This window comes from Apis cerana, linkage group LG16 (assembly GCF_029169275.1).
Source record: "Apis cerana isolate GH-2021 linkage group LG16, AcerK_1.0, whole genome shotgun sequence".
NCBI lineage: Eukaryota > Metazoa > Arthropoda > Insecta > Hymenoptera > Apidae > Apis > Apis cerana.
The window spans coordinates 7,057,674-7,082,613 of NC_083867.1; the positions used below are offsets into that span (position 1 = coordinate 7,057,674).

Below are 24,940 nucleotides of genomic sequence, written 5' to 3' on the forward strand. Positions count from 1 at the left end.
CTTTGCGGGTCATTAAACTTTTGTTACGATTAATTTAACGCTACAAGTTTTTATTCTCAGAAGGAGACAATCATATATTACGATTTTAATACTTTCAAATGTAGATATTTAATATAAATAATTTTATTCTCTCTTTTCATTTTATATAAACATTATTTTTATTTAAAAAATATTCTGCTTAATTTTTAATTTATTATTAGAATTAGAATATGAATTAAGAAATACACTTTTATATTTAATATGAAAAATATTAATTTTATTTTATTATTTTTTCTTACTAACTACTTTTTAATTTAGCCAAGAGATAAATTTTACATATCTCTCATTTTTCTTATCTTATCTTCCATTTATATTCGAAAAAGTAAAAAAAAAAAAGATGCGCAACAACGAATTAAATAATTAACAATGTTATCTTTTCTTTATTTTGAACTAAAGTTTAAAAATAGATATACCGACATATTCAAAAGTAGATTTTTCGAAAATATTTCCGTTTTAGAATATAAATTATTAGAAAAATTTGATTGAAAATTGAAGAAAAAAAGAAAAAAAAAATGCTAACTTAATAATTTATTTATAACTTAGACAAATTATTTATAATTTTAACATTAAAATTTTTAACATTTACACTTATTATTTAATTGATTGTAATTCGATATATATAATATATATATAATATATATATATATATATATATATATATATATATAATATATAATATAATATATAAATATAATTAAAGCATTAAAAAATCATTTAGGAAAATGGATCATCATTTATTCCTACATTTCCTTATATTTTGCGATTATTAATATTATCAATTTGTTTTTTCGATTATGTGTTATTGTTAAAATAAAATTGTCACAATTTTATATTGTATAATGATTGTTAAGAGGATTATATAAGATTTTTTTAATCTCTTATCTACTTAATCGATGTTAAACACAACGCAATGAAACAAAAAAAGCAAAAAAACAAATACAAAAGAAAGATATAAACTATCTGCCAATATTCCGAAAAAATAAAAAGAAAATTTGAAAATTACGATTAATCAAGAATATATTAAAACTATTGAAGAAGATTATACAATATTAAATTTTTCATAAAATCTTACCACTGATTGAAGAATCTCCAATATTGATCAATATTTTAACACGATGTATACATACAATTATGACAAGCAATCATTCATTCTACGACTATAAATTGCAATTTATTGACGATATTGTCAGCGATATATTAGAATTATTTAATCGTTGCAAAAATAAATTTTTAATAATCGAAATAATCGATCGTTCAGAAGGATCGAATCTTTTCATGTTTCCATTTCTTTTGTAACGCACATAGATACACATAGATATATAGTATATATCATATACTTACTTGCATAGATTGAAATTTCATTGATTCTATAGATTTTATACGCTGTATAAGAGAGATATTAAGTTGAAAACACGTTACATTGGGTAGTTTTGTTTTCAAATAAATTTTATCAGTAAATTAATTTTAGTCTTTTGAATTTTCCATTGAATTTTCCGTTGAAGATATCTTACATCTAATTTTAATTCATCTTTTTATCTAATCATTTTATGATAAAACTTATTTCATATATGTTATTATTATGTATCATATATGTATATTTGGCATATTTGAACGAAAATATATATTCTCATTCAAATAATATTCTCATTTCTTTAAATTATAATTAACAGATATATGTTTAGTTCTTGTGTCGTTGAAAATAATTTTTTTTTGATGATATTCTGTTGTTCTTTCGAATCGAAAATATAAATGGAAATATAAATATATCTATTTTTAGATCTCCGTAGGCGATTTTAAATGAAAAACGTGTAACAGGTTGGTTGCAATGACCGTGGTTACCTGCAGCACATCCCATCTTCTCCCTTGCCTAGCCAGAAATGGTTGAGAAACGTGAGGGGGAACGGGATCGACGAGAACCGACGTTAAAGTTAGGCCTCGCACAACCGAACGCTTCCCTCGCATTTTAGTTGATCGCTGTAGCTCCCGCACGACGCGTGAGATCGACGCTGTGTTCCAACGTAAAAGACATATTTAAAGACGGACAATATTTTTCGAAAACCATATTAATTTTTACCATAACCAATCATCATTTTTTTCTCCGATTTTTAATTTTCGCTCTTCTATTCAAAAATCTTTATTTCCTTTTCTTATTTTTTTTTTTTTCATTCTTTTCTCTCGAAATCCTTTTTTACGTTATTACGTTATTCCGTGATATCGTATCCCGAGGATATCGATTATAATTAATTACATTTTAATTTTTTAATCGAAATCTTTCTTCGCTATCGCGTAAGTTTGCATAATTTCGTTTCAAAAATTTTTGAAAAACGATCCTTCTTCGATAAATGTAATGTAAATTATCGAAAAGATTTTGAATTGGTGAGAATCGATACGATCGAAAACGAGAAACAATCGTGTGCTTGTTTTGAGGTAGCAACGTGCTCGACGCACGAGATCTCTCGACGAGAAAGCGTGACGAGACACGCACAAGTTGAGCGATAAAGATAGAGATCTCGGCAAACATCTGTTCGGTGTTTTCGGCCTAAGAAAGAGGTAAGAATTATGTCGTGTTTTTCCCTCGATTTATAAATTAAATTTAATATCCATTTCAACAAAATTTCTTCTATCTTTTCTTCTTCTTTTTTTTCTTGTTTTCCTTATTTTCTATTTTATTTTTATCGAATTTTTTCTTTTTGAAACAAACGATCAATCATATTTTTGAAATAAAAAATTTTTTTATGAAAACTTGAAAAATAAGAATGAATTATTTTTTTTTTTTATATATGTATATGGAATTCATATATATCTCTATTTTAATCATCTCTATTAAAATTAAATTTATTTCTTAATACAAATATTTGCATTAGAATCGAATCATTCGTATATATTTGCTAAAAATATTAGATAATATTAGGTAAAGTAAAGATTTCCAGAGAAGGAGCTCTGTTGATTCAAATTCACGGCTTCATGCTACACGACTATGTAGCAACGAAATTTATTTCCGTGTAACGCGTCTATCGTTATAAATTGTATAATCTACTGATTAGAACGAATTCAAACTCGATGCAAGATCGAAACTAAACGGAGAGTTTACTTGAAAATTATTAATCGTCTTATCGGAACTCGAACGATCGTTCAAATTCTCTTAATCACCGAGAAAAGAAAAATAATTGTAATAAAGATAACGTTATTTATCTATTTGATGTATATAAATATAACATTTGACATAATCCATTTAATATAGGTATTAATATGTAGAATGATTGATTAAAAAAAAAAATTCACGTTATATTATATGCTATTTTATTATATGCGGTTTACCATAATTCGAAAAAAATTAAATAAATAATTTTTAAATATTGTGTAAATATATATATATATATATATATATATATATATATATATATATATATATATATAATATAATATAATATAATAATATAATATAATCGTGTTATTTATCTATTTTTATCTTAATTTCATTTTATCATATTTTATTATTGTCAGATAACGTATATTATTATAATTTATTCATTTTGTCGTATTAAATTAATCATATATCGTTATTTATTATTCATTCATCTCGCGGATGGGGTGTGTCTTATTTCGTTTTATTAAATATTCTAATATTTAAAAATTGTAATTTGTACTTTAAATTTATTCTATGGCGAAATTTCCATGGAATTAAAAATATTTCAAATTTTTAATCTCATTAAATTTTAATAATCGATTGCTTGTCTTAATAATGCTTGTCATATCTTAACAACTGTTGGGGAATTATTGCATGAATCATTTCATCTACACACGTGTCCGTTAAAAAGACGTTGCGACGCCTACGCGTGCTTTTAATCGCTTGTTGTGCGCTAACACGAAAACTTTGATTTTTATACACGTAAATGGAAGAGGGATCGATGCGAACTTTACCATTTTTGTTTTCTAACTTTTATTTCAAAATTTTACAATATCATTGCATAATTCGTATTTTTAACGCAAACAATTATAAAATATAATAAACGATATCAATAGATAATTTCCTAAATCTAATTCTTTTTTATAAACGTAGAATATAAAAGGAATAAAAATAAAAGGAACATAAAATAAATAAAATACATACTTCTTTCAGATGAATAATATTTTATCGATAGACACGTATATACATAAGTATTATACATGTATATTGAATTTATAGAAACAAGAACAGAAATAGGATGATGATAATTTAATTGATACAAAGATTTTTTAATTGCGTGTATATTACATTGATATATTGGATTATGGAGATAAATCCTTTTTTTTTGTTTTTTTCTTTTATGTGTAAGAAAACATTGCAACTTGTAGCATTTGACTAAGATACATATGTTTAGATAATTTTTTTTTTAGCTCAGACAAGAAGTATGATTCTGTGATATCTTAAAAACGGAATAACGGGCCAAAAAATGTGCGCAGTTGATTCAATTGTAGCGACTGTAGCCAAAACTGTAATCATGAATCAAGTTCAATATCGCGTTCATTTTTTCAAACTGAACAATCAACGAATCTTTCCTAAAATATCTCTTCATTTTCCTTCAATTTCGATAAATTATATTCTTATCCAATGATTTTTCTTAAATAAATATTTTCTAATATTTCTTTTATATACGCAATAGTATATGCCTAATAGTAAATTCATTAGTCATTTTTCATTAATTTTTATCTTTTATGGTTTATTAGTTTAACCGAAATTTTTTTTCAAAATCGAGGAAAAAGCAAAAATCGAGAGGGAAAATAAAAAATAATTAAATAATGTGCTACATTAATTACATTTCTTACACTGATTTTCGTTCCTTCCATAGATCGTAATTTTTTTGTTTTTTAAAAAATTTGGAAAATTATATAAATTATATAAGCGTTTGGAAAATTTATAGGAATGAATCATTAATCAAAAATTTTTTCATAAATATATTCAATAGAATTTATTATAAAAAAAGAAGAAAAAAACGAAAGAAAAAAAAAAAGAAAAAAATTGGTTTATATCAGAATGGGAAGAGATAGATGATGCATCGGTGGTAGTATTTGACTAAAGTTTCTTTGTTCGTATCGCAATCAATTGAATCATATATATTTAACACGTTGTCGGCACTTTTGCCTCTATCAATGTCTCTTATTCTCAATTCACGAATGCTTGATTGTGTTTCACATATGGTACAAGAAAAGGATACAGGACGCTTTGTGTCAAGCAACAAGCGGGACAAAAATAGTAACGAGTAAATAGATGATATCTATAGATTTGTCGTATTAAAAGTTTCATACCCGATAATTTGAAATATATTAAACGGTTTAAATGATTTTACGCAATATTTCAATAAGTTTTCGTTTAGTTTTACGATACGGTTTAATCATTGCAAAACGCGTATAACATTCACCGGTAGATAATACGTTGGAAACCAGAAACTTTTATCGACCACCTACGAAACCAGTTAATATTATACGGTTCAATGTTTTCCATTCATTTGTATTTAACCAATTAAAAAAAAATATAAATGTGTATATATATATATATATATATATATATATCACAATTATTATTTAATGTTAGATTATTATTATTTATTATTTAATGTCTGTCGATTACTTTCTATTTTAGATAAATTTAAATAATTTATATGTTAGTTTTAATAAAATTTGATTTGATAGAGTGATTTAAAAATAAAAGTTTACTTTATTATAAATTGTTTTATAATAATTGAATCAAAATAATAATAATAATAATAATAATAATCTCACGTCTAAAGGTTAAAGATTTTCATATCTACATTTCCCTTTCCCATTGATAAATATTCACTCGCGTACATTATTCATAATCGTTACATATACATAGTATTGGATTTATATTGAACATATTATTGAAAATATTTAAGTTTTTACGATTTAAAATGATTCGACAAAATGACAAATGATGGATTTCTTTGTGATATGTTATCATTATATATTTGTTTGGACATAGATATTTATGTTTTTTACTTTTATATGAGCAAATTATTTTCGACAATTAGTAACTTATTATGCGATTTCGAGGGGAGTTTATTCAATATACGTGTCTCTGTTATTTGTTAGATTTAATTGTAAAATTTTGAAAAAAAAAAGAAAAAATAAGAAAAGAAATTAAAATTTAGCGTAAAAAATATATCTTATTAAAAATAAATATTAATTTTAATTTTTTCTATTTTTTCTATATAACATATTTTCTTCTCCTTTCTCTTCAATTTTCCGTTTATTTTTTACTTTTCGATAAATAATATTGTCATTATAATATTATTATTACATATCTTGAATTTATTCAAGCATTGTTTTGAGTTCTAATCATAATCGTATAGTTTAATTAATTAAGTAAATAATATAATTAAAAAAAATTAGTCCACGTTAATTTGATAGAATAATTCAATCTGTTGCTTAATGTATCCACGTAATATTAATACCGTAATGATTGGGAAATCAGTACGAATTTTTCTTTATGTATATATAAATACAATTAGATATATATATTATGTATAAAATCTTTTATTATAGAATTTGAAAACGTTGAATCGAAGTGATTAAAAAAACTAAACAGATCGAAATAAAGGAAATGACATAAATAATGTGGAAATAAGAAAAATATTTTTTGTATTATATCTTATTATATGCGTATACGTATATGATATCAAGAATTATATCAAAAATATTTGTTTGAAAAATATTTGCTTTTTATAATTTATATATATGTCTAAAATAATAATAATAATAATAATAATAATAATAATAACAACAACAACAACAACAACAACAATAATAATAATAATACCGTGGTAATTTTGAAAGAATCACATGTCACGATATTTTTGATTATTATTATATTATTTAGTATTATATAGTATCTTTTAAAAAAAATAAAAAATATCTTCCATCTAACGCTTAATAGTTTGGATTTTAGATAGAAAAGAAATTCTTAATTTTATAATTTTTTTACATTATCGAGTCAAATTCATTGAATAAATATCATTTATTATTATATTATATATGAAAAGAAAATATTCTTGCGAAATGATTATAAATTATAAAAACTAAAGATAAGATAATACATTTAATATATAAATAAAATTTTCGAGATCGATGAATGAATATTATTTCGGATATTGTATCTATGATATCGCTAGCTTTATTATGTTAGATAATGTTAATTGTAAGAAAGATGGTGAAATTGTAAATAATGTAAAACCAAGAACCATAAGAAAGGAAATATACACAATTCTTTGTCGAATATTCTTTTACCTGAAGAAATTTCTACCTAGCAGACGAGGGATTAAAAAGGGCCGATGGGAACAACTCAAGCCAGTTTTCAATATATATATAGAGAAAAAGAAAGAGAGAGAGAGACAAAGCTTTTAAAAGAACAATTACAAAAAAATTCAAGAGACTTATAAAGACAGTTTAAAGAAAGAATAAAAATTCTTTGTTAAATTTATTTAAGTTTCTAAATTCTTGTTCTTTAAATTCCATAAATCATTCTTTGCGAACAATAACAATAATATCTTGCAATAGTATCCATTTTAAAAATGGAATAAGTGATTAAATGATTATATATATTATATATAATATATTAATATAATATATTATATATATATTATATATATAATATATATATTATATATATTAAATGAATATAAATGATTTTCATTCTCAATACTATAAACAAAGAAAAAAAATATATATATATATATATATATATATATATGTCTATTTGTAAAAAAATACAATGTTTTTGGTTTTAAAAAATATAATTTTTGAAAGTTTCATGTTCTCGAATTCAGATTATTCGTATCTCTTTTAGAAAGAAGAAATCTTTCCTGCGTTTGAAAAAATAAAAATAAAAATCGATGGAAAGAAGAAAGTATTTGATTATGTGATTCGTATACTTTATATACATTTCGTTTTCCGTAATTGCATCATCATCATTGCTCTGATGCATTGGCATATCAAAATATTTTGCAACTCGATAAAATCTCGTGTTTTTCGCAATGAGATAAATCAATGTACGACTAATATTGCACAAGGTTGACTAACGATAGTAAGTTGAAACGGTTCAAGGCAAATTGTCCCTCAATCCTACGACACGTGTATAACGGTAATGCGAATCGTATATAATAACTGGAGCCGCATTCTCGAAGGATCGCGCAGGTATTCGAGATTTTCTTTGCCTCGCCTCACTCTGTACATACCAACATTGACCGTTCTCATTTTGCTTTTCCTTTCCTTCTGTCACGACTCCGACTCTGCCACGACCATGGGTCAATAACATCCTGTCCTTCTGACCGGAGTCTCGCATTGTCTCGACAACGATTCTCGGCGCCATGTCTGAAATCCCAAACATGAATTTAGCGTTACATTTCGTCTACATATCCATCATATGCATCTTTGATAATTGTTCAACGTTCGATTACACGTTTATGCGATCCGCGATGATTATACCAAGTGAAGACGACGGGTATTTATGTATTTATTAGATCGTATAATGTTTAGATAGTCCTAGATCATCGAAATTAATGTTTCTTATTGAGATGAAATTTTTACTCATATAAATGTAACGTTCGTGTATTTTTCTTCCTTTTCTTTCAAATAATAAATGAATTTAAAATATCATGGAGTAATGTGAAGATGAAAGTTAATTGAAAAAAAATAAAATAATTCGATCGAAAATTATCGATTACGGATAACACACAAATCGATACGATGCATATTTATCTATAATAATATCTATATTATTTATCGATGTATCAAAATTGATTATTTTCGAACAATTTATCGAATAATTTTGGAACGAATATCGAAATATTTCGGAATATTTATTAAACGATTATCAGTTATGCATAATAAAAAACACATTTTCAAATATTCATCGTTCGTATGTTACAGATAACACACAATTAACGAATATAAAACGTGAACGAATCGCAAAGATACAAAATAGCTGCGCAACCAGGCAGTGATATGAAGAATACACAAACCAACATTTATGGTACGTCGATCTATATTACATATTGTATTTAATATTAATTCTATTTCATACATTGTATAGGAAAATTTTTTATTATACACATTTATATTTATTTATAAAATTTTCTTTGGTTAAAATTTAAATGACATACATTGACAAATAAATTGAAATATATGTAACTCTCCTAATTCTGTAAGGGAAAGAATCATCGGTATAATATTTAAAGAGCGCGATATACATATATCATTTACTTATTTATTTACATACATATATGTAGTTACAATACAAATTAATCCACGAGATCTTAATAAATTGACGTTCTTATTAATTAAGCTCTTTGAGTGTTGATGGACATTAATTTCTTTGCAACGAGTCTTAATAATTATACGAATTGATATTTGATTATTCACTTAGTAAAGTATTTCTTCGGTTCATTGATATTTAAAACGATATTTAAAACAAATTTTCATTGAAAATCTAGATTCGAACGAAGCTCATCATCTTTAACTTATTAACTTATAGAATGTATCGATTCAAATATCTATGTATTTTTTTTATTTTTTTCAAAGTATCTATGTCGTACTAGATTGCATTACAATTATTCCAGATATCAGGTCAATCTCAGAGATTGAACTGAATCCTTGGATACAAAATTTATCGATGCGAATACAATGACTTCATTATTATTGCAGGTATTGTACGCTTTTCGCATAATCGCCGCCTCTCTCTCACATTATGTCGAAATTTGAATCGATTATAAAACTTGAAGGAAAATCTTCTTTCATTTATAAATTTTTAGCCAATACATCTCGACTTTTTCAATCGCTCAACGAGATAAAACCTTCATTTTTCGAACGAAAAAGCTGGTTTACACTGTCTCGAGGTTACCATACACATTTTATGGTTCACATCGTGCGTCTATCCGTTTTTTCTTTAAAACTGGTTTCCTCGTCACTTGCTATACTTGAACGCAATAAAGATTAAAATGGTACGAACGCATTATCGAGGAATCCTGCTCCTGTTTTACCAAGAACTCATTTCAGTTCTGGAGCGTTCTATATCGCTGGATAGAAGATAATATTTCACGATGATTCGTCGGGAAACGCGGATTAAATAATTTTTACATTGGTCAGTTATCCATTAATTTAACATAGTTTGAACATATCATGTATCGAAAATAAACAGAGAAACGTAAGATCAAAAAAGATCAATTTTCTATGTAAGTTTATTTACATTATATTAGAATCTTATATTTCGTTTAATATATTCGTATTTTTCATTAATTCGTGAAATAGAGATTAAAATTTTTATAATTTTTATCTTTTCATTTTTTATTTCATTTAATCTTTCAAATTTCAGAAAAATATGTAGACATCAAAATATCTTTGTTATTTCGATATTTCGTTATATAAAAATAAATTTAATTTATTTTTAATATTATGAAAAATCCATTTGTACGATTATGGAATTGGTTAAATTATTTATGTGGAATATTTACGTGGAATTAACAAAAGAAATTATATTTATCTCGTTTATTACACATTACTTTTATCAATTCTAGATCTTGGTTTTAAAGAATTACATTAAGAATATTATAATTAATTGATAAATATAGAAAGAGTTTATATTTTTATATGCATTTATATATGTATATAATTAATATAATTAACAAAATTGTGCTATATATCACTATTTTTCATATTACGTAATATGAAATTACGTATTATTTAATCATATTCGTATTGTACAGGAAACGTTACTATGTTCAATAATTATTCTCATCAAAACGTTCGGACTTAAATGATGATGTATTTTAATCAACGAATTGTATGATTCATTGGTCGGGAAACTTTACTCAATTTTATTCGGACAAAGTTCATAGAAGGAAAGTTCAATCAGTTCATTTCGCAAGACAGACAAATAAATATTAATGCAAGTTCATGTTAGACATATTAATATCAGACGATTTTGTAACTGGAAAATATTCTTTGTTTATGAAATACATTATATATATAAGTTTGTTCGTTCTGAAAATGAAATAATGTAAATTCGCGATATAAATAGGAATGAAATAAATCAATATATAAAATGTATTATATATTGAATATCTAATATATAAAATATATTGAATATATAAAATTCGAAAATGAAATATATATGAAAAGAAAGAATATTCATAAGACAAAAAAATTATATATCTGTGAAGTTACGTAAATAATAGAAGTAAAAAATGCATATTCATTCGATCCCCATAAAAAAAATATCGCGCATAAAACTGTATATATGTATATATTTTGTATAAGAGTTTTATAAAACGTTATATATAACGATTCCTTTGTTACGTCTTATCTCATATTGCTCGATACTTGGACTCATTTGTTCCTGCAAATTAGAACATTTTCGTTACATTTGAAAGTTTGAATATAATATATATATAATAATAAAGTATGAAAAACAAATGGAAAGAACACGGTGCAATTACATATTAAAAATTGCAAATTAATTTCAATAATAAGATTTCTTAATAAGATTTCTGATCAATATAGAATATTTGAAAAAAAATTCCAAAGTTTTCTAAAAATTAGATGATGAGTGAATAAAAAATCGATAGATTTAAAATCTATTTATTAATATTAATAATATATTAATATAAAAATGTATCAATTATATTTATTAATCGATAAATTTCTCGATTTTTAGAATTTCAATAATCTTTATCATCTTTTTGAAAATTTTCAAATTGTACAGTTTGCAGTCTATCAAAAACAATCGTGAATTTAAATATAGTATAATAATCGAAAGTTGTTAAGCAACACTTGCAACACTTGTCATGTCTCGAGCTATCATCGTTTCATCGTTACTTTTATATTGCGCGTATAAGCGCTTGGTAATTATCGTTTACGGTTAGTTTCATGCTTGTCTTTTGCTTTTGAAGGTAACATGGATTACACTTAACATCGCCGTGTATCTCATTTTCACGTGATATCATGTTCACACGTAAAACATAATATGTAAACGGACATATTATCAAAGCATGATAAGCTTGTACGCATATATCAACCTACCTACCAATCCAACTTCTCTTTCCGGCTTATATCCACTTGTTGCCCAGAAAGAAACTACATCGCATAGACGTACTAGAGAAGTCTTTAATGACAAGTGTTTATGTTTCGAAACAGTGACGAATATAAACGAGTGGTAATTGATCCAGTAAACAGTTTAATTACCAAATGAATTTATTTCAAACTTATATCCAAGTACTTACATGTATATATCTATATACGTATTTGAAAAAATTTGGTCTTATATTTTCAATCGATTTAATTTATAAAATTAAAGTTAATTAAAGTTATAAAATTATTATAATAAAAGATATTAAAAGATATTCAAAAATTTCAAAATATTTATATAATTCGTATCGTTGAAATTTTTATCTTTTAATTAATTAATTAATTTAATTAAACGAATAATAATATTTTAGAAACAGTATTTAATAAAATAAAATAAATAAATCTTATAAATTCCAATTTATATAGTATATATATGTATATAAAAGTGCAACGAAAGTGTAACAAAAGTGTACAAAAGAAAAAAAAATATATTTGCAACTTAAATTTTATTTAAATTACTTAAATTTTACTAACTTTTAATTTTTCAATCCAATAATATTAATTTCTAAATATTTATATACGTCATCATAATAAATTCACAGTACGTATATATGTATATGTAGATATATGTAAATATATGTACATCTAATTCATTTTACAATAAGCTTAAATATACTTTTGTGTATCACTTTTATTTTATATTTATATTTTTCGTAGTTGTAAAAAATTTGATAATAATTATTATTTTACATAACATTTGATCATTTAAAAATCTTAATTTTCAATCTTATCAGCCTTGTGCATTTTACGATAGAAAAAATACTTATGCTTTGAGAATAACAATCATAATGCAATTTTATATGTTATATAATTTATAAAATTATAAAATTTTTTTACGGAGCGTTACGATTACGATTTGAATATTTTTATCTTTTTAATATTATTCGAATGCCATCATATCTATCGGACGAATTCTGCAATGTTTATAATGTTCACGTTATTTTAATGTAAAACGCGATATGCGCAGTTCGATTAATAATACTTCTTCGACGAGATTCGATTCTAGAGACATAAGATTCTAGAGACACGTTCGAATATGTTAAAGATTGCATTTACGTAATTTATTATCAACTCATTTTAATTACAAATCAAACGAAGGATTTGATTAAATCATTCGTTACATGTATGGTTTTAACAAAGCATATGTTCGATTAAACGTCTTTCTTACAGGATACTTTTAACTTAATAAATTTTTATTGTTCACAGGTTGTTCCATATTAGTTCCTTATAGTAACTGAAATTATATCTATCCTGAATCGGATAGATATAATCCAATTCAGGATAGATATAATTATAAATTCTTTTTATTAGATTGTTACTCATAATAATAAAATAAATTGGTTTTGTCTTATATTTCAAAATTAAAAAAACAATACAATTATATTTTGATCGCATATGTGTCTGAATTAATTAATTGATTAATTATAATTTTTAATTATTATTAATTATTATTTCTTTTCGATTTGCGTATGTTTTTGTATTCGAATGTTGATCTTATCTACTGTAAAAGCACTAAATCAAAACATAAATGGAAGAATTTTCAATTCAAAGAAACGAACAAATGATATGTTATTCTTAAAAATGTAATCTATGATTTAATCTTGAAAAATATGTATTTAACTACCTACCTACACATAATTATCTTGAATAATTTGAAATATACAATAATAATACAATTGATTATAAAATATACATAGAAATGTAAAATAACAAGAAATAATGATGCATAATAAAATGCTATTACATACAATACATTATGAATAATTAAAGCGTATAAAAAATTGTTATTCGTTGAATAAATAATTTCTACATTCTTGATTAATTGAATCGATGAAATTGTCGAATATTCTCCATATCATATCGAGTATCCATCTTAATTAATTCGATTAATTTTTTTATATTTCCAAATGAAGATTCGAAATAATTATCGATCATCAAATATTTTTATATTTATCTTTTTAAATAATTTTTTGTTTTTTAATTTTCTTTTTTATTATGAATCGACCACTATTCGAATTTACAAATTTCTGTTAATTTATGAACGAGAGGAAAAAAAAAGAAAAAAAGAGATTGATTAAATATTGTAATAATTGAGCAACGTAAATGAATTAGCTCCAAAAAAAAAAAAAAGAACGCTCTAAAAGTATACAAAAGGTCAAAATTATTAAAATGTTAATTAATCGCAATTTTCAATTCTTTTAATTGCTAGATCGAGTTAGTCTTCGCTGATAGATGCTACGTTTTTCATCGAGCAATCTTCATTTCTGTTTATTATGTTTGATAAATATATCGCATCGAACGATTTTCACTGTCTTCAATTCCGTTAATACATCCGTGTTAATGCATCAGGGAAATTATTCCATGATATAAAATGATATAAGAATTTTAGTTTATAATATGCATATAATATGATTATATATGATTATATTTATGAGCAACAATTTATGAATATATGATATCAGTATGATGACTCATTAATCAATTAAAGACACGTTAATCTATTAGATATTTAAATATTTAAATAAATATTAATATTTAAATAAAATTTAAATGATATTTAAATAATATTTAAATATTTCGAAGATTCTTTGAAGATATCGTTTAAAAAATCTGATGAAAAAGAAACTTGTATTTTGGCAAAAAAATTCTCTATCATTTTTAATCTTGATCCGATAGATTAACACTGTTACATTGTTTACTCATCGTTGTAAATATTTTTATTTATAATAATATTATACAGAGAGATTATATTCGATTAGATAGATATGCATTGAAACGAAATTGCATCTGTGCATGGACGCGGATATGCACGATAGGGACTTTTCGCGCGTAAAAAATTTAAAAAGAGGAATCTTTTTTCTTATGAATCCTCGAATTCTTTTTAATATACGATCGAAATAAGAATTAAAATTATTTAAAAAGATCCGTTTGTTACGCAGTTGAAGTGAACGGCAAGCAAATCTCAAATGGAAAAGAAGAGATTGTTGAGAATGAGAATGACGAAGTGGATGCTGTTCAACAAGCTATCGGGAATCTTGGTAAATGGCAAATATACGTATGCCTGGCAATTTCTTTGGTCAAATTTCCGATCGCTTGGCATCAGCTTGCGATCGTCTTCATGGCGCCGCATCAAGATTACAATTGTACCTCGCCAACACGCACAGAAACGGCCGATCAGTGCGTAACCAATGTCAATGGAACGTTGTTAGAGTGCACAGAATGGGAATACGACAGGAGAACGTTCACAGAGACAATAATATCGCAGGTAACTGTCGAGAAATTTGTTCAATCGTTGCTATAATGTCATTTCTCCTTTGGAGAATCGAGCGGAAGCGACGGTAATCGTTGCCTTAAATTACAGTGGCGGAGTTAAATAGATTGTTTTTAATCATTGTTTCTTGCTTAATATACCTACTTTGCTTAAATATATTGGCGACGAACGTTGCTCTGCGTTCACGTTTCTCGAATGGAACGAATAAAACGAAATATACCAAATATACAATGGATGTTAAACAAGAAAAAAAAATAATAAAGAATAGGATTTAGACGTGCGCTTAAACGAGCGTCAAATCATATTGGGTAAGTGGAAATTCTCGGTTGGTATGTTTTTAAATAATGATGTAAGTAGTTTAGATATGTTGTTTTAGATATGCTACGCGATTACTTACGAAATTATATTTAACATAACGCATAACATAATATGCAATATAACGTACGATATAAATAGTAGTAGATGCATTCGAGAAGGGAAAGAAATAAACGAGCGAGCGAGCGAGAAAATTTTGTTCAATGTTTTCATCGACATAAAAGTTGAAACTTGCTATTGCTTCATATCAAATAATTATAATTATTTGATATAACTTGATATGATAAATATACTAGAGAAATAATGAATTTAGAAAAAAATATATATATTTTTTTAAATTAATTATCTTTGTCAATTATTAGTTAAATAAAAATTCGTTTTTAAAATTGTATTTAATAATGTCATAATAATCATAGAAATTTTTATAATATTAATTTTTTTTTTAATTACAAAAATATGTAATCATGCATGGCTATGGAAACAATTTAAGATTAAGTTTTTATTACAATTGTTTAATACTATATATAACGTGATACATATATATATCCAAATATATATCTTTCGACGATTGTATTTTTTTTAATTCTTTTGTTTTATTTTGTTTTGTTTTCACTGGAATGCCAGTTCTTGCCTCTTCTGTGAAAATGAATTTTCCAAATGTATATAATTCTTCATTATTTTTAATGTTATTTCAGTGGAACTTAGTATGCAGTCGAACGCATTATGCCAATATCCAGCAATCTATTTTGATGTTTGGCGTACTTTTGGGCAATATTATATTTGGGAATCTAGCAGATAGGTACAGAAAATATTCATTCCTTTTTATTAAATTATCTTTCGTTTCTCTCTTTCTCTCTCTCTCTCTCTCTCTCTCTCTCTCTTAAATCTCTCGTACATAATATCTTATTACGACTATATAATATGTAATAACGTTTATAAATCAATAATTGATATTTACAAATATTTTTCTCAGGTATGGTAGAAAGATGCCGTTAATGATATCCGTAGTTCTTCAACTAGCCTCCGGTATCGGATGTGCTGTTGTACCATGGTTTCCGGCTTTGTTGTTAATGAAATTACTTAGTGCCTTAGCTACCGGAGGTACTATGGTTACCAGTTATGTCATTTGTAAGTAATATTTTCTTATCAATTGTTTCTTATCTGAAAATTTTAATATAATTTTTATATATATTGAAATTTAATATATAAAATTTGCCAAATAAAATTAAAAATAAAATATTAACGAAATTTTTCGTTAATAATTCTTAAATTTTTTATTATCGATCTTATTTTCATTACTTTCATAATTTATATTTATTTTTTTTTTCTTTTTTTTATATATTCTTATCATATGTATACTTATTATATGTATGAAATGAAATGTTTATTAATCATGGAAAATTATCAGGCATGGAGATTGTTGGAACAAAGTGGCGAGCAGCCATTACGGTACTTTATCAAATTCCATTTAGTTTGGGCCACATGTCGTTAGCCGGTCTAGCATATTATTTCCGTCATTGGCAACATCTTCAAATTGCTATCACGCTACCCTCTGTCATTCTTCTAAGTTATTGGTGGATCGTCCCTGAATCTCCTAGATGGTTGCTCGCTTTTGGAAAACAACGAGCAGCTTGTAAAATTCTGCAGAAGGCAGCCAATATTAACAATATAAAAAATAAAGACATTCCAGATATGGTCAAACAACATTGTTTGCATCAGGTAAAAAAATAACATTTAAATCTATTATTATCTTATCTATAAGATTTAATTGCTTAAACATTTAAATATCATAATTCATTTGTTTATCATTATTTAAATTTACATAAATATTAATTTACATTATTCGTGATATTTTTACAGAACTCGAAGAGATCGGATTTCGACCACAAAGCGTCGTTTCTCGATTTGTTTCGTACGCCTAATATGAGGATAAAATCTTTGTCGATTTTCTTCAATTGGGTCGTTTGCGGAATGGGTTTATTCGGAATGTCCCAATACATAGGTCAAGTCGGTGGTAATATTTTTGTCAATTTCACTGTTTCTGGAGCAATTCAAATACCTGGGAATTTCGTTGCGTGGTGGGCAATGAACAAACTTGGAAGAAGAATTACATTAATTTGCAGCAATTCGATCGCTGGGATTTCCGCTCTTTTACTCGTCATTGTTTCAAATGGTATAATAATGCTGTGATGATTGATCTATTTATTGTAATTGAACGGAGATAAATATGAAAAATCGATTTATAAATTAAGATAGTCAGTCAAATCTATACGATATTGACAAAATTATTTATTATTTTCTCTTTAAATTGATTTATATTTCAACTTTTTCACAATTTCAAAAATATAGATTCTCTTAATATCTATATATAGATATTATTATTATGTCTTTTAATTTTTTTCAAAATTTCATGTTATATCACATTTTAACTTGATCGATTTATTTAATTTAAAAAAAGTTCGTATCTTGGAATTTGGCGGATTATTTCCTTTCTTGAAAAACGAAAATAGATCGATCATGTATTATCTTTAAAAAATAAATCAAATGGATTAAATCATAATAATAATAAAATTCTATTCTTTTTACATATTTCGTTTATTTACAGATATCGAGTGGCTTCGATTAATTCTAGTTTGTCTCGGCATTGTTGGCATGTCAGTATCTTTCACTACAGTTTATCTATTTTCCGGTGAATTGTTTCCCACGGTTGTTAGAAACATCGGTGTGGGTACCAGCAGTATGTGTGCTAGGATAGGTTCTATTACAGCACCTTTCGTGGTATCTCTGGTAAGTTTGTAATACACGATAATCACGCGTATTTCTGGTAAGTTTGTAATACACGATAATCATGCGAAATTACATATTTTATTGTAGATATTAATCATTTTAATACGATCAAATTTTTCTTAATAATATAAAATATAATTTTTTTTAAAATTAAATAAATTTCATTCGTATATCATATTCCTTTATATCGTCACTCGTTCATTTTATATAACTTTTTTAAAGGATCATATCCAAACTTGGCTTCCACCTGCGTGTTTTGGAATCCTTCCTCTTCTCGGTGCCGCGCTTTGTTTTTTATTGCCAGAAACTGTTGGATGCACGCTTCCGGAAACGCTCCAAGATGGTGAAAATTTTGGCAAGTCAGTATTTAATTTTCACGACAAATAATATATAAATTATAATATTTTTTAATAATAATCTTTTGAATGAATTCTACACACGCACGCGCGCATGCGCGCATGTATACCAATATAATATAATAATATATGTGTGTGTGTGTGTGTGTGTGTGTATTATATTTAATTTTATAACTTTTATTTTCTTTTATATATTTAGGACAACACGCAGAAAAATTTCACAAGAAAGTTATTCGAAAAATATCGAAGCAGAGGCGACACTTTGAATCAAGACTGCAATTAATTGTTATAATTTATAAATTGTGAAAAAATTAGGAAAAATATCAAAATTAAAGATTAAAAATTAAAAATATGAATTTTTATAGATAAATTATCTGTATATAAATAATATTGCAATCATTCCCCTTTTTTATTTATTACATTATTACATCTACAATTTTAACATCAATGCTATTTTCCGTTCATACGCGTTGAAACCGAATATCGATTTCATATTATATTCCAATCAATTTTCTACTCACTGATATAGATAAGGAAATTTAATCAGCATGTAAGTGTATTTTATTGTTTATATGAAAATTATTTTTTAATAAGAATATAATATAACGTTTTAAAAAACACTTTCAAAATGTTTCTCTCTTATTAAATAGTTCAAAAAGTCAAAAAATGTTATTTATCGTCGAATGTATTTGTAACAATTGCGAGAAGAAGTCTTGTAAATTATATGCCAATTATATATCATATATAAATATATTGTATATTTTATAAAAATATATTTCTATCTCTGTGTGTTCCTTTTATTTAAGTAATTAAATAATTAAAAATTTTAATCAAATTTAACTTTTCTTATTTATTTTAATTTAGGCAAAAATGTATTATCAAATTTTTATATTTTACAATTATATTTTTTTTTTATCAATGAAATATATTGTATGTATTCATACGTATAAATATAATATGTATATGTATATAAATATATTAAAAATACGCATCTCATGCTTAATAAAAATATGATAATTTAGATTATTAATTGATTAAATTGCTATAGAATATGAAGAATTGGAGGGGAAGAAAATTAAAAAGAGTAAAAAATTTATAAAGAGATTGATATCGTTGAAGCAGCAAATCTATCTATTTCTAGAATTCATCAAGAATATTATATTTTCAACTTTAACTTTATCATAATGCTAATAATACAAACAATATTAAGTTTTCATAAATCTTGCAATTTTTATTGAATAATTTTTCTATTTATATAGAATTGAAGAACAATCTAACGATTATATTCCAAGAATAAATAAATGTTTCTACTAAGGATAATTAACATCATAAGCTATATTGTTCAACACTTGATTAACATAACGTTTAAATTATATATGGAATAGGACAGGTTTAAATCAACAGATTTATATTAAATGTAATTAAATGTATTTTATTTGTTCCGATTACGATGATTACGTTTTTTTTTTTAAGAATTGATACTCGACAAATTTCTTAATATTACTTTTTTTTTTTTCAATATTCACAATATCTAAACGATAAAAAATTCTTATAAATTTAAATATGTGCTATTTAATTTATTAATAATCCGCTGTGATTAATGATTTGTTAAAATAATCGTATAAGTACATATGTATCTTTCTTGTATTTCAGATGTATCTTTAACAATTATTTTCCTCGTAAATTCAAAATAATATATCGTTCATTTTTGTACTTTATTACAACGCACACAATTTTTCCGTTTTTGTTCATTTTATTAAAAACGATTATAAATTTAAACTGTAAATGTAACTTTTTGTATTTCATCGTACATCGAAAGATGAAAAATCTGTTCAGACTTTTAATAATTTTTTATGGAAATGATTATCACAAAACGATTATTTAGAAAATTTAATGCAACATTGCATTATTTAATGCATTATTGTTACGAAATTAGGATCTTACATAATGTAAAACAGATTTTTAAAATGTCAAATTTTATAAATATGTCATCATTATACATTTTCGTTCAACAATATGATACAATCTTATATATCTTATCTGTATAATTATTATTTTAAAATTCTAAGAATTTCGATTACGCGTTTATTTCAACTTCTATTAGTTTTAAAAAAGAGAAAAATATGAAATAAAATTAAATAATTGATTTAAATATTATTTGTAAAATTATCGGATAAATTGATTAATTTTTCTTCTTCATCATCGATCAAACAAACTTAATTACCTACAACGTCAATAGGAGACAAGAATCTTATATTCACACGTGCACATTTTAATTATGTCCATTCGGAAAGACTTCATCATTATATATAAAGTAAGTAAATACCATAGCAGAGACAACTCAAGCGTCACTCAATCTTGGACCGTTTTAGCAGAAGGTCGATTTGTTCTTTGGGTACGAATAACGGATAATTCACTTCTGAGCGTTCAACATTTTTACAGTTACTGTAACCTTGTGTCTATTAAGATACAAAATAAAATAAAGGTAAGAAAGTGCGATATTTTTATTTAATATAATATAAAGTTATAAATATTTTAATTTTTTTATCAATAAATATTAATGTGTGTGTATATATATATATATATATATATATATATATATATTATTTATTATATATATATTTTTCATAATCTTATATATTCTATTTTTAATAAGAAATTCAAAACATTAATTGATCATTTTAGCAGATTGTTTTTTTTATAATATAAAATTACGATTAGATTGTAAATTATTAAAATCTTTAATTCTTATATAGAAAAAGTAGCTTTAATAAATTTAATTTTTGATAATCAAAAAATTATGATATTTTCTTAATAATTTTATTTTTAATCAACCGATCAATTACGTTTATAATCGAATAGATGATTTTGAAGCTAAACAATCATATAACGATATAAAAGAATAATTTAGACACACGTGTTATAAAAATATACATTTTTTTATCATTTTAATTATAAAATTTTGTATGAATCTCTTTTAATTTTATTTAACACGTGTATTTTTTACATTTATTATATTTGCATTCTATGACATTTTAATAAAAAGAACTTTCATTTAATCATGGTTATTATCGAAATAATCTAAATTCACGCCTTATAAGTATAAAGAAAAAGATAATTTAGTCTCTATTCCGTCTGTATCTACCTATTACGTTTACAGTCTGTAATAAAGACATGATAGAATAATTGCGGATTATTTAGCCATATTTTCTTGTCTATTGTATTGTCATTGCAATAAAACTTAAATTGAAGATGTTACGATGCAACCGAATATTAATTCAAAATAATGTTTGAAATAATATTGACTCGAAAAGGAGCAAAAGCTAAAATCAAAACGAAAGATAAAAATTTCTTACTTATTTCACGAAATGAAATATGTTTCACTTTTGTCTATACACATATATACGTATAATTTTACATCCGTACAGAAATATCGTTTAATAACGATGCGAGATAACGTATTATTTTATTCTTTTCCGAAGAACTAACATTATTACTCGACTTACAACTTGATGATTTGCCGTTACCTTTTTATTATATTCGAAAATAATCAACAATCAAAAATTGGTGGAATAAACATCGTATATTTTCTTTTTTTGTAGATATGTGGCATTTTTTGTGGATCGTATTTCTTGTATTGGCAAATGGCGAAGAAATTAAAACAATTTATTCATGGAACGTGATCGAATATAATTTTCCAAATGATAATATTCGAAATACGCTGATATCTAATGGTGACTATATCGAAGAGAATAATATGCCAAATGGTATGCAAATTTGGAATGATAAAGTATTTATTACTATACCACGATGGAAGAATGGTGTCCCATCTAATTTAAACTTTTTTTTAAAAAATGATGGATCAGGTATTTATTAGTTAGATACTTATTTACTATATTATTATAAATTTAAACTTTTTAAATTTAAAGTTGTATGATGAAACAATTTAATTATATCATATAGAAATAAAAATAATATTAATTCTTTAATGATTAGTGATTTTTCCGTATATTTGAAATTTGTTCATAAAATTGTATTAATTTTATAAATATATATAATAAAATATTTTTTTATTAATTTATTTTTTATATAGAATCTCCAAAATTAAACCCTTATCCCAATTGGGAAATGAACAATATTAATAAAGTTGATAGTATAATAAATATAATCCGTGTTAGAGTTGATGCTTGTGATCGATTATGGGGTGTCGATACGGGTGTTGATGATATTTTGGGCAATAACACTGTTATACATCAACCGAGAATTATCATAATCGATTTAAAAACAGATAAGGTAGAATAATAAATTATTATCTATCGATAATATTTATTTAATCTATAATATTTTATAGGATATATACATATCTATGCATGTACGTAACATTTATTTAATAATTTCAGATATTGAGAATTTACCCTCTAAAAAGTTCCGATCAAACATCCGATTCGTTTTTCGTTGATTTAGTAATCGATGTAGATCCAAATAATTGCGACAATACGTATGCTTACATTTCTGATCTCGGTGGATATGCTTTAGTAGTTTATAGTTGGGCCAAGAATGATTCCTGGCGTATCACGCATAATTTCTTTTATTTCGATCCTCGTTACGGTGAAATATTATATTTAAATCAAAATCTTCCTTATACGATATATTTATTTTACGATATATAAATTCTATATTTAAAAAAATTCTTTTTTCCATTTTTAGGTAATTACAATATCAATGGATTCAACTTTCAATGGAAAGATGGTTTATTTGGATTATCTTTGTCCGCGTTGCAAACCGATGGCTACAAAATTTTGTATTTCCATGCGATGTCTAGTATCGCTGAATTCTCAGTATCTACGGAAGTTTTGCAGGATCACACGTTAGAAAAATCTAGCGATTATTATGCTTTTCATTTCGAGGGTGAAAAAGGTCCAAATAGTCAGGGGCCCAGTTCTGTAATCGATACAAATACCGGTGTCGATTATTTCACTCAAATCAACAGAAATGGTATCGCTTGCTGGGATACCACTACTGAATTAAATCCAAATACATTCAGTAAGTATTAATTAGGCTCTTCACATCGATAATTCCGATATTAATTCCGCGTTTCAATTTTACCTACGAAACCGATATCGAAGCGAATATAACAATGTTCATCGAAGCGTACAAATATCTGGTATGACAAATTTGTGTAATCTTAATAATTTAATGCCCATGCTTTTTCAATTTAATGTTTACGTTTTTTCAATTTTCTTTATATCTTCTAACTATCATCTAAATGTTGAATCGTACGTACAGTGAAAATGATAAATTTGTAGAAATTATTACAAAAATTGATAGCGAAGATAAATTTATTATTTTTATATATGAATATGAATATGATATATGAATGAATATATGATATTCATGATCAAGCTATTTTATTATATTCATTGAATTTCTTTCTTCTATAAAAATTTAAATCGTCTGGCGTAAAAAATAATATCTTTAATCTAATTTACATTATTACATCACATATTTTTTTCAGTTTTAGTAGCTGAAGATAATACAACGATGGTCTTTTGCAACGATTTATCCATCGATCGGTCTTCTAACACGATGTACGTGCTGTCTGATAATTTTCAGCAACTTTTGTTCTCTAAATATGACGTGAAAAAACATAATTTTTTCATCACAGTATTTGATCTCGATTTCTTAACGAATGCTTGTAAGAAAAAAGACGATAAACCTAAAAGACGGCTTCCTCATATTCTTTAATGAATTCATGCCAATATTAATAAATATTGAATTTATATATTATAATATATATATGTATATAAATATATAATATATTTATATACTCGAAAATTATTAAATAAATACTTTGCTCAGATTTTTATTCGATAAATTATAAAAATATCGATTTATTAAAAAATATTATCCTTTTTTTTTCTTCTTCTTTTTAAATACAATTCACGAAAGAAATTGTTTCGTTCGTGTTTCATTTATTTATTCACAATAATTATAC

The 24,940-nt window shown here is 24.8% G+C and overlaps 2 protein-coding genes across 3 annotated transcripts; both read left to right on the forward strand.

Moving 5' to 3' along the window:
• The first annotated feature begins 1,917 nt into the window (after window positions 1-1,917).
• Window positions 1,918-19,718, forward strand: LOC107999783 (organic cation transporter protein-like). 2 transcript variants are annotated; one of them, XM_017059809.3, is made up of 10 exons: window positions 1,918-2,589; window positions 8,965-9,067; window positions 15,156-15,481; window positions 16,498-16,601; window positions 16,776-16,930; window positions 17,211-17,521; window positions 17,663-17,975; window positions 18,408-18,589; window positions 18,812-18,948; window positions 19,145-19,718. In XM_017059809.3, the coding sequence occupies exons 2-10, from the start codon at window positions 9,040-9,042 to the stop codon at window positions 19,209-19,211; spliced, it is 1,623 nt and encodes a 540-aa protein (XP_016915298.2). In that variant the 5' UTR covers window positions 1,918-2,589; window positions 8,965-9,039; the 3' UTR covers window positions 19,212-19,718. The 2 variants fall into 2 exon arrangements, with proteins under 2 accessions (XP_016915298.2, XP_061942201.1); XM_062086217.1 differs by lacking the exons at window positions 1,918-2,589; window positions 8,965-9,067 and adding an exon at window positions 12,085-12,244.
• Window positions 19,719-21,272: 1,554 nt separating this feature from the next.
• Window positions 21,273-24,829, forward strand: LOC107999779 (protein yellow). The gene is made up of 6 exons (XM_017059805.3): window positions 21,273-21,430; window positions 22,548-22,811; window positions 23,039-23,238; window positions 23,346-23,553; window positions 23,653-23,988; window positions 24,461-24,829. Exons 2-6 carry the CDS (start codon window positions 22,550-22,552, stop codon window positions 24,688-24,690), a joined length of 1,236 nt encoding a protein of 411 aa, XP_016915294.2. The 5' UTR covers window positions 21,273-21,430; window positions 22,548-22,549; the 3' UTR covers window positions 24,691-24,829.
• The last annotated feature ends 111 nt before the right edge of the window (window positions 24,830-24,940 follow it).

Coding starts and splice junctions, on each gene's coding strand:
- LOC107999779 (XM_017059805.3), top strand. CDS start 22,550: ATGTGGCATTTTTTGTGGATCGTATTTCTTGTATTGGCAAATGGCGAA. Junction 23,239..23,345: donor TCGATTTAAAAACAGATAAG/GTAGAATAATAA, acceptor TAATAATTTCAG/ATATTGAGAATTTACCCTCT. Junction 23,554..23,652: donor TTATTTCGATCCTCGTTACG/GTGAAATATTAT, acceptor TTCCATTTTTAG/GTAATTACAATATCAATGGA.
- LOC107999783 (XM_017059809.3), top strand. CDS start 9,040: ATGAAGAATACACAAACCAACATTTATG. Junction 16,931..17,210: donor GGTTACCAGTTATGTCATTT/GTAAGTAATATT, acceptor GAAAATTATCAG/GCATGGAGATTGTTGGAACA. Junction 18,949..19,144: donor GATGGTGAAAATTTTGGCAA/GTCAGTATTTAA, acceptor TTATATATTTAG/GACAACACGCAGAAAAATTT.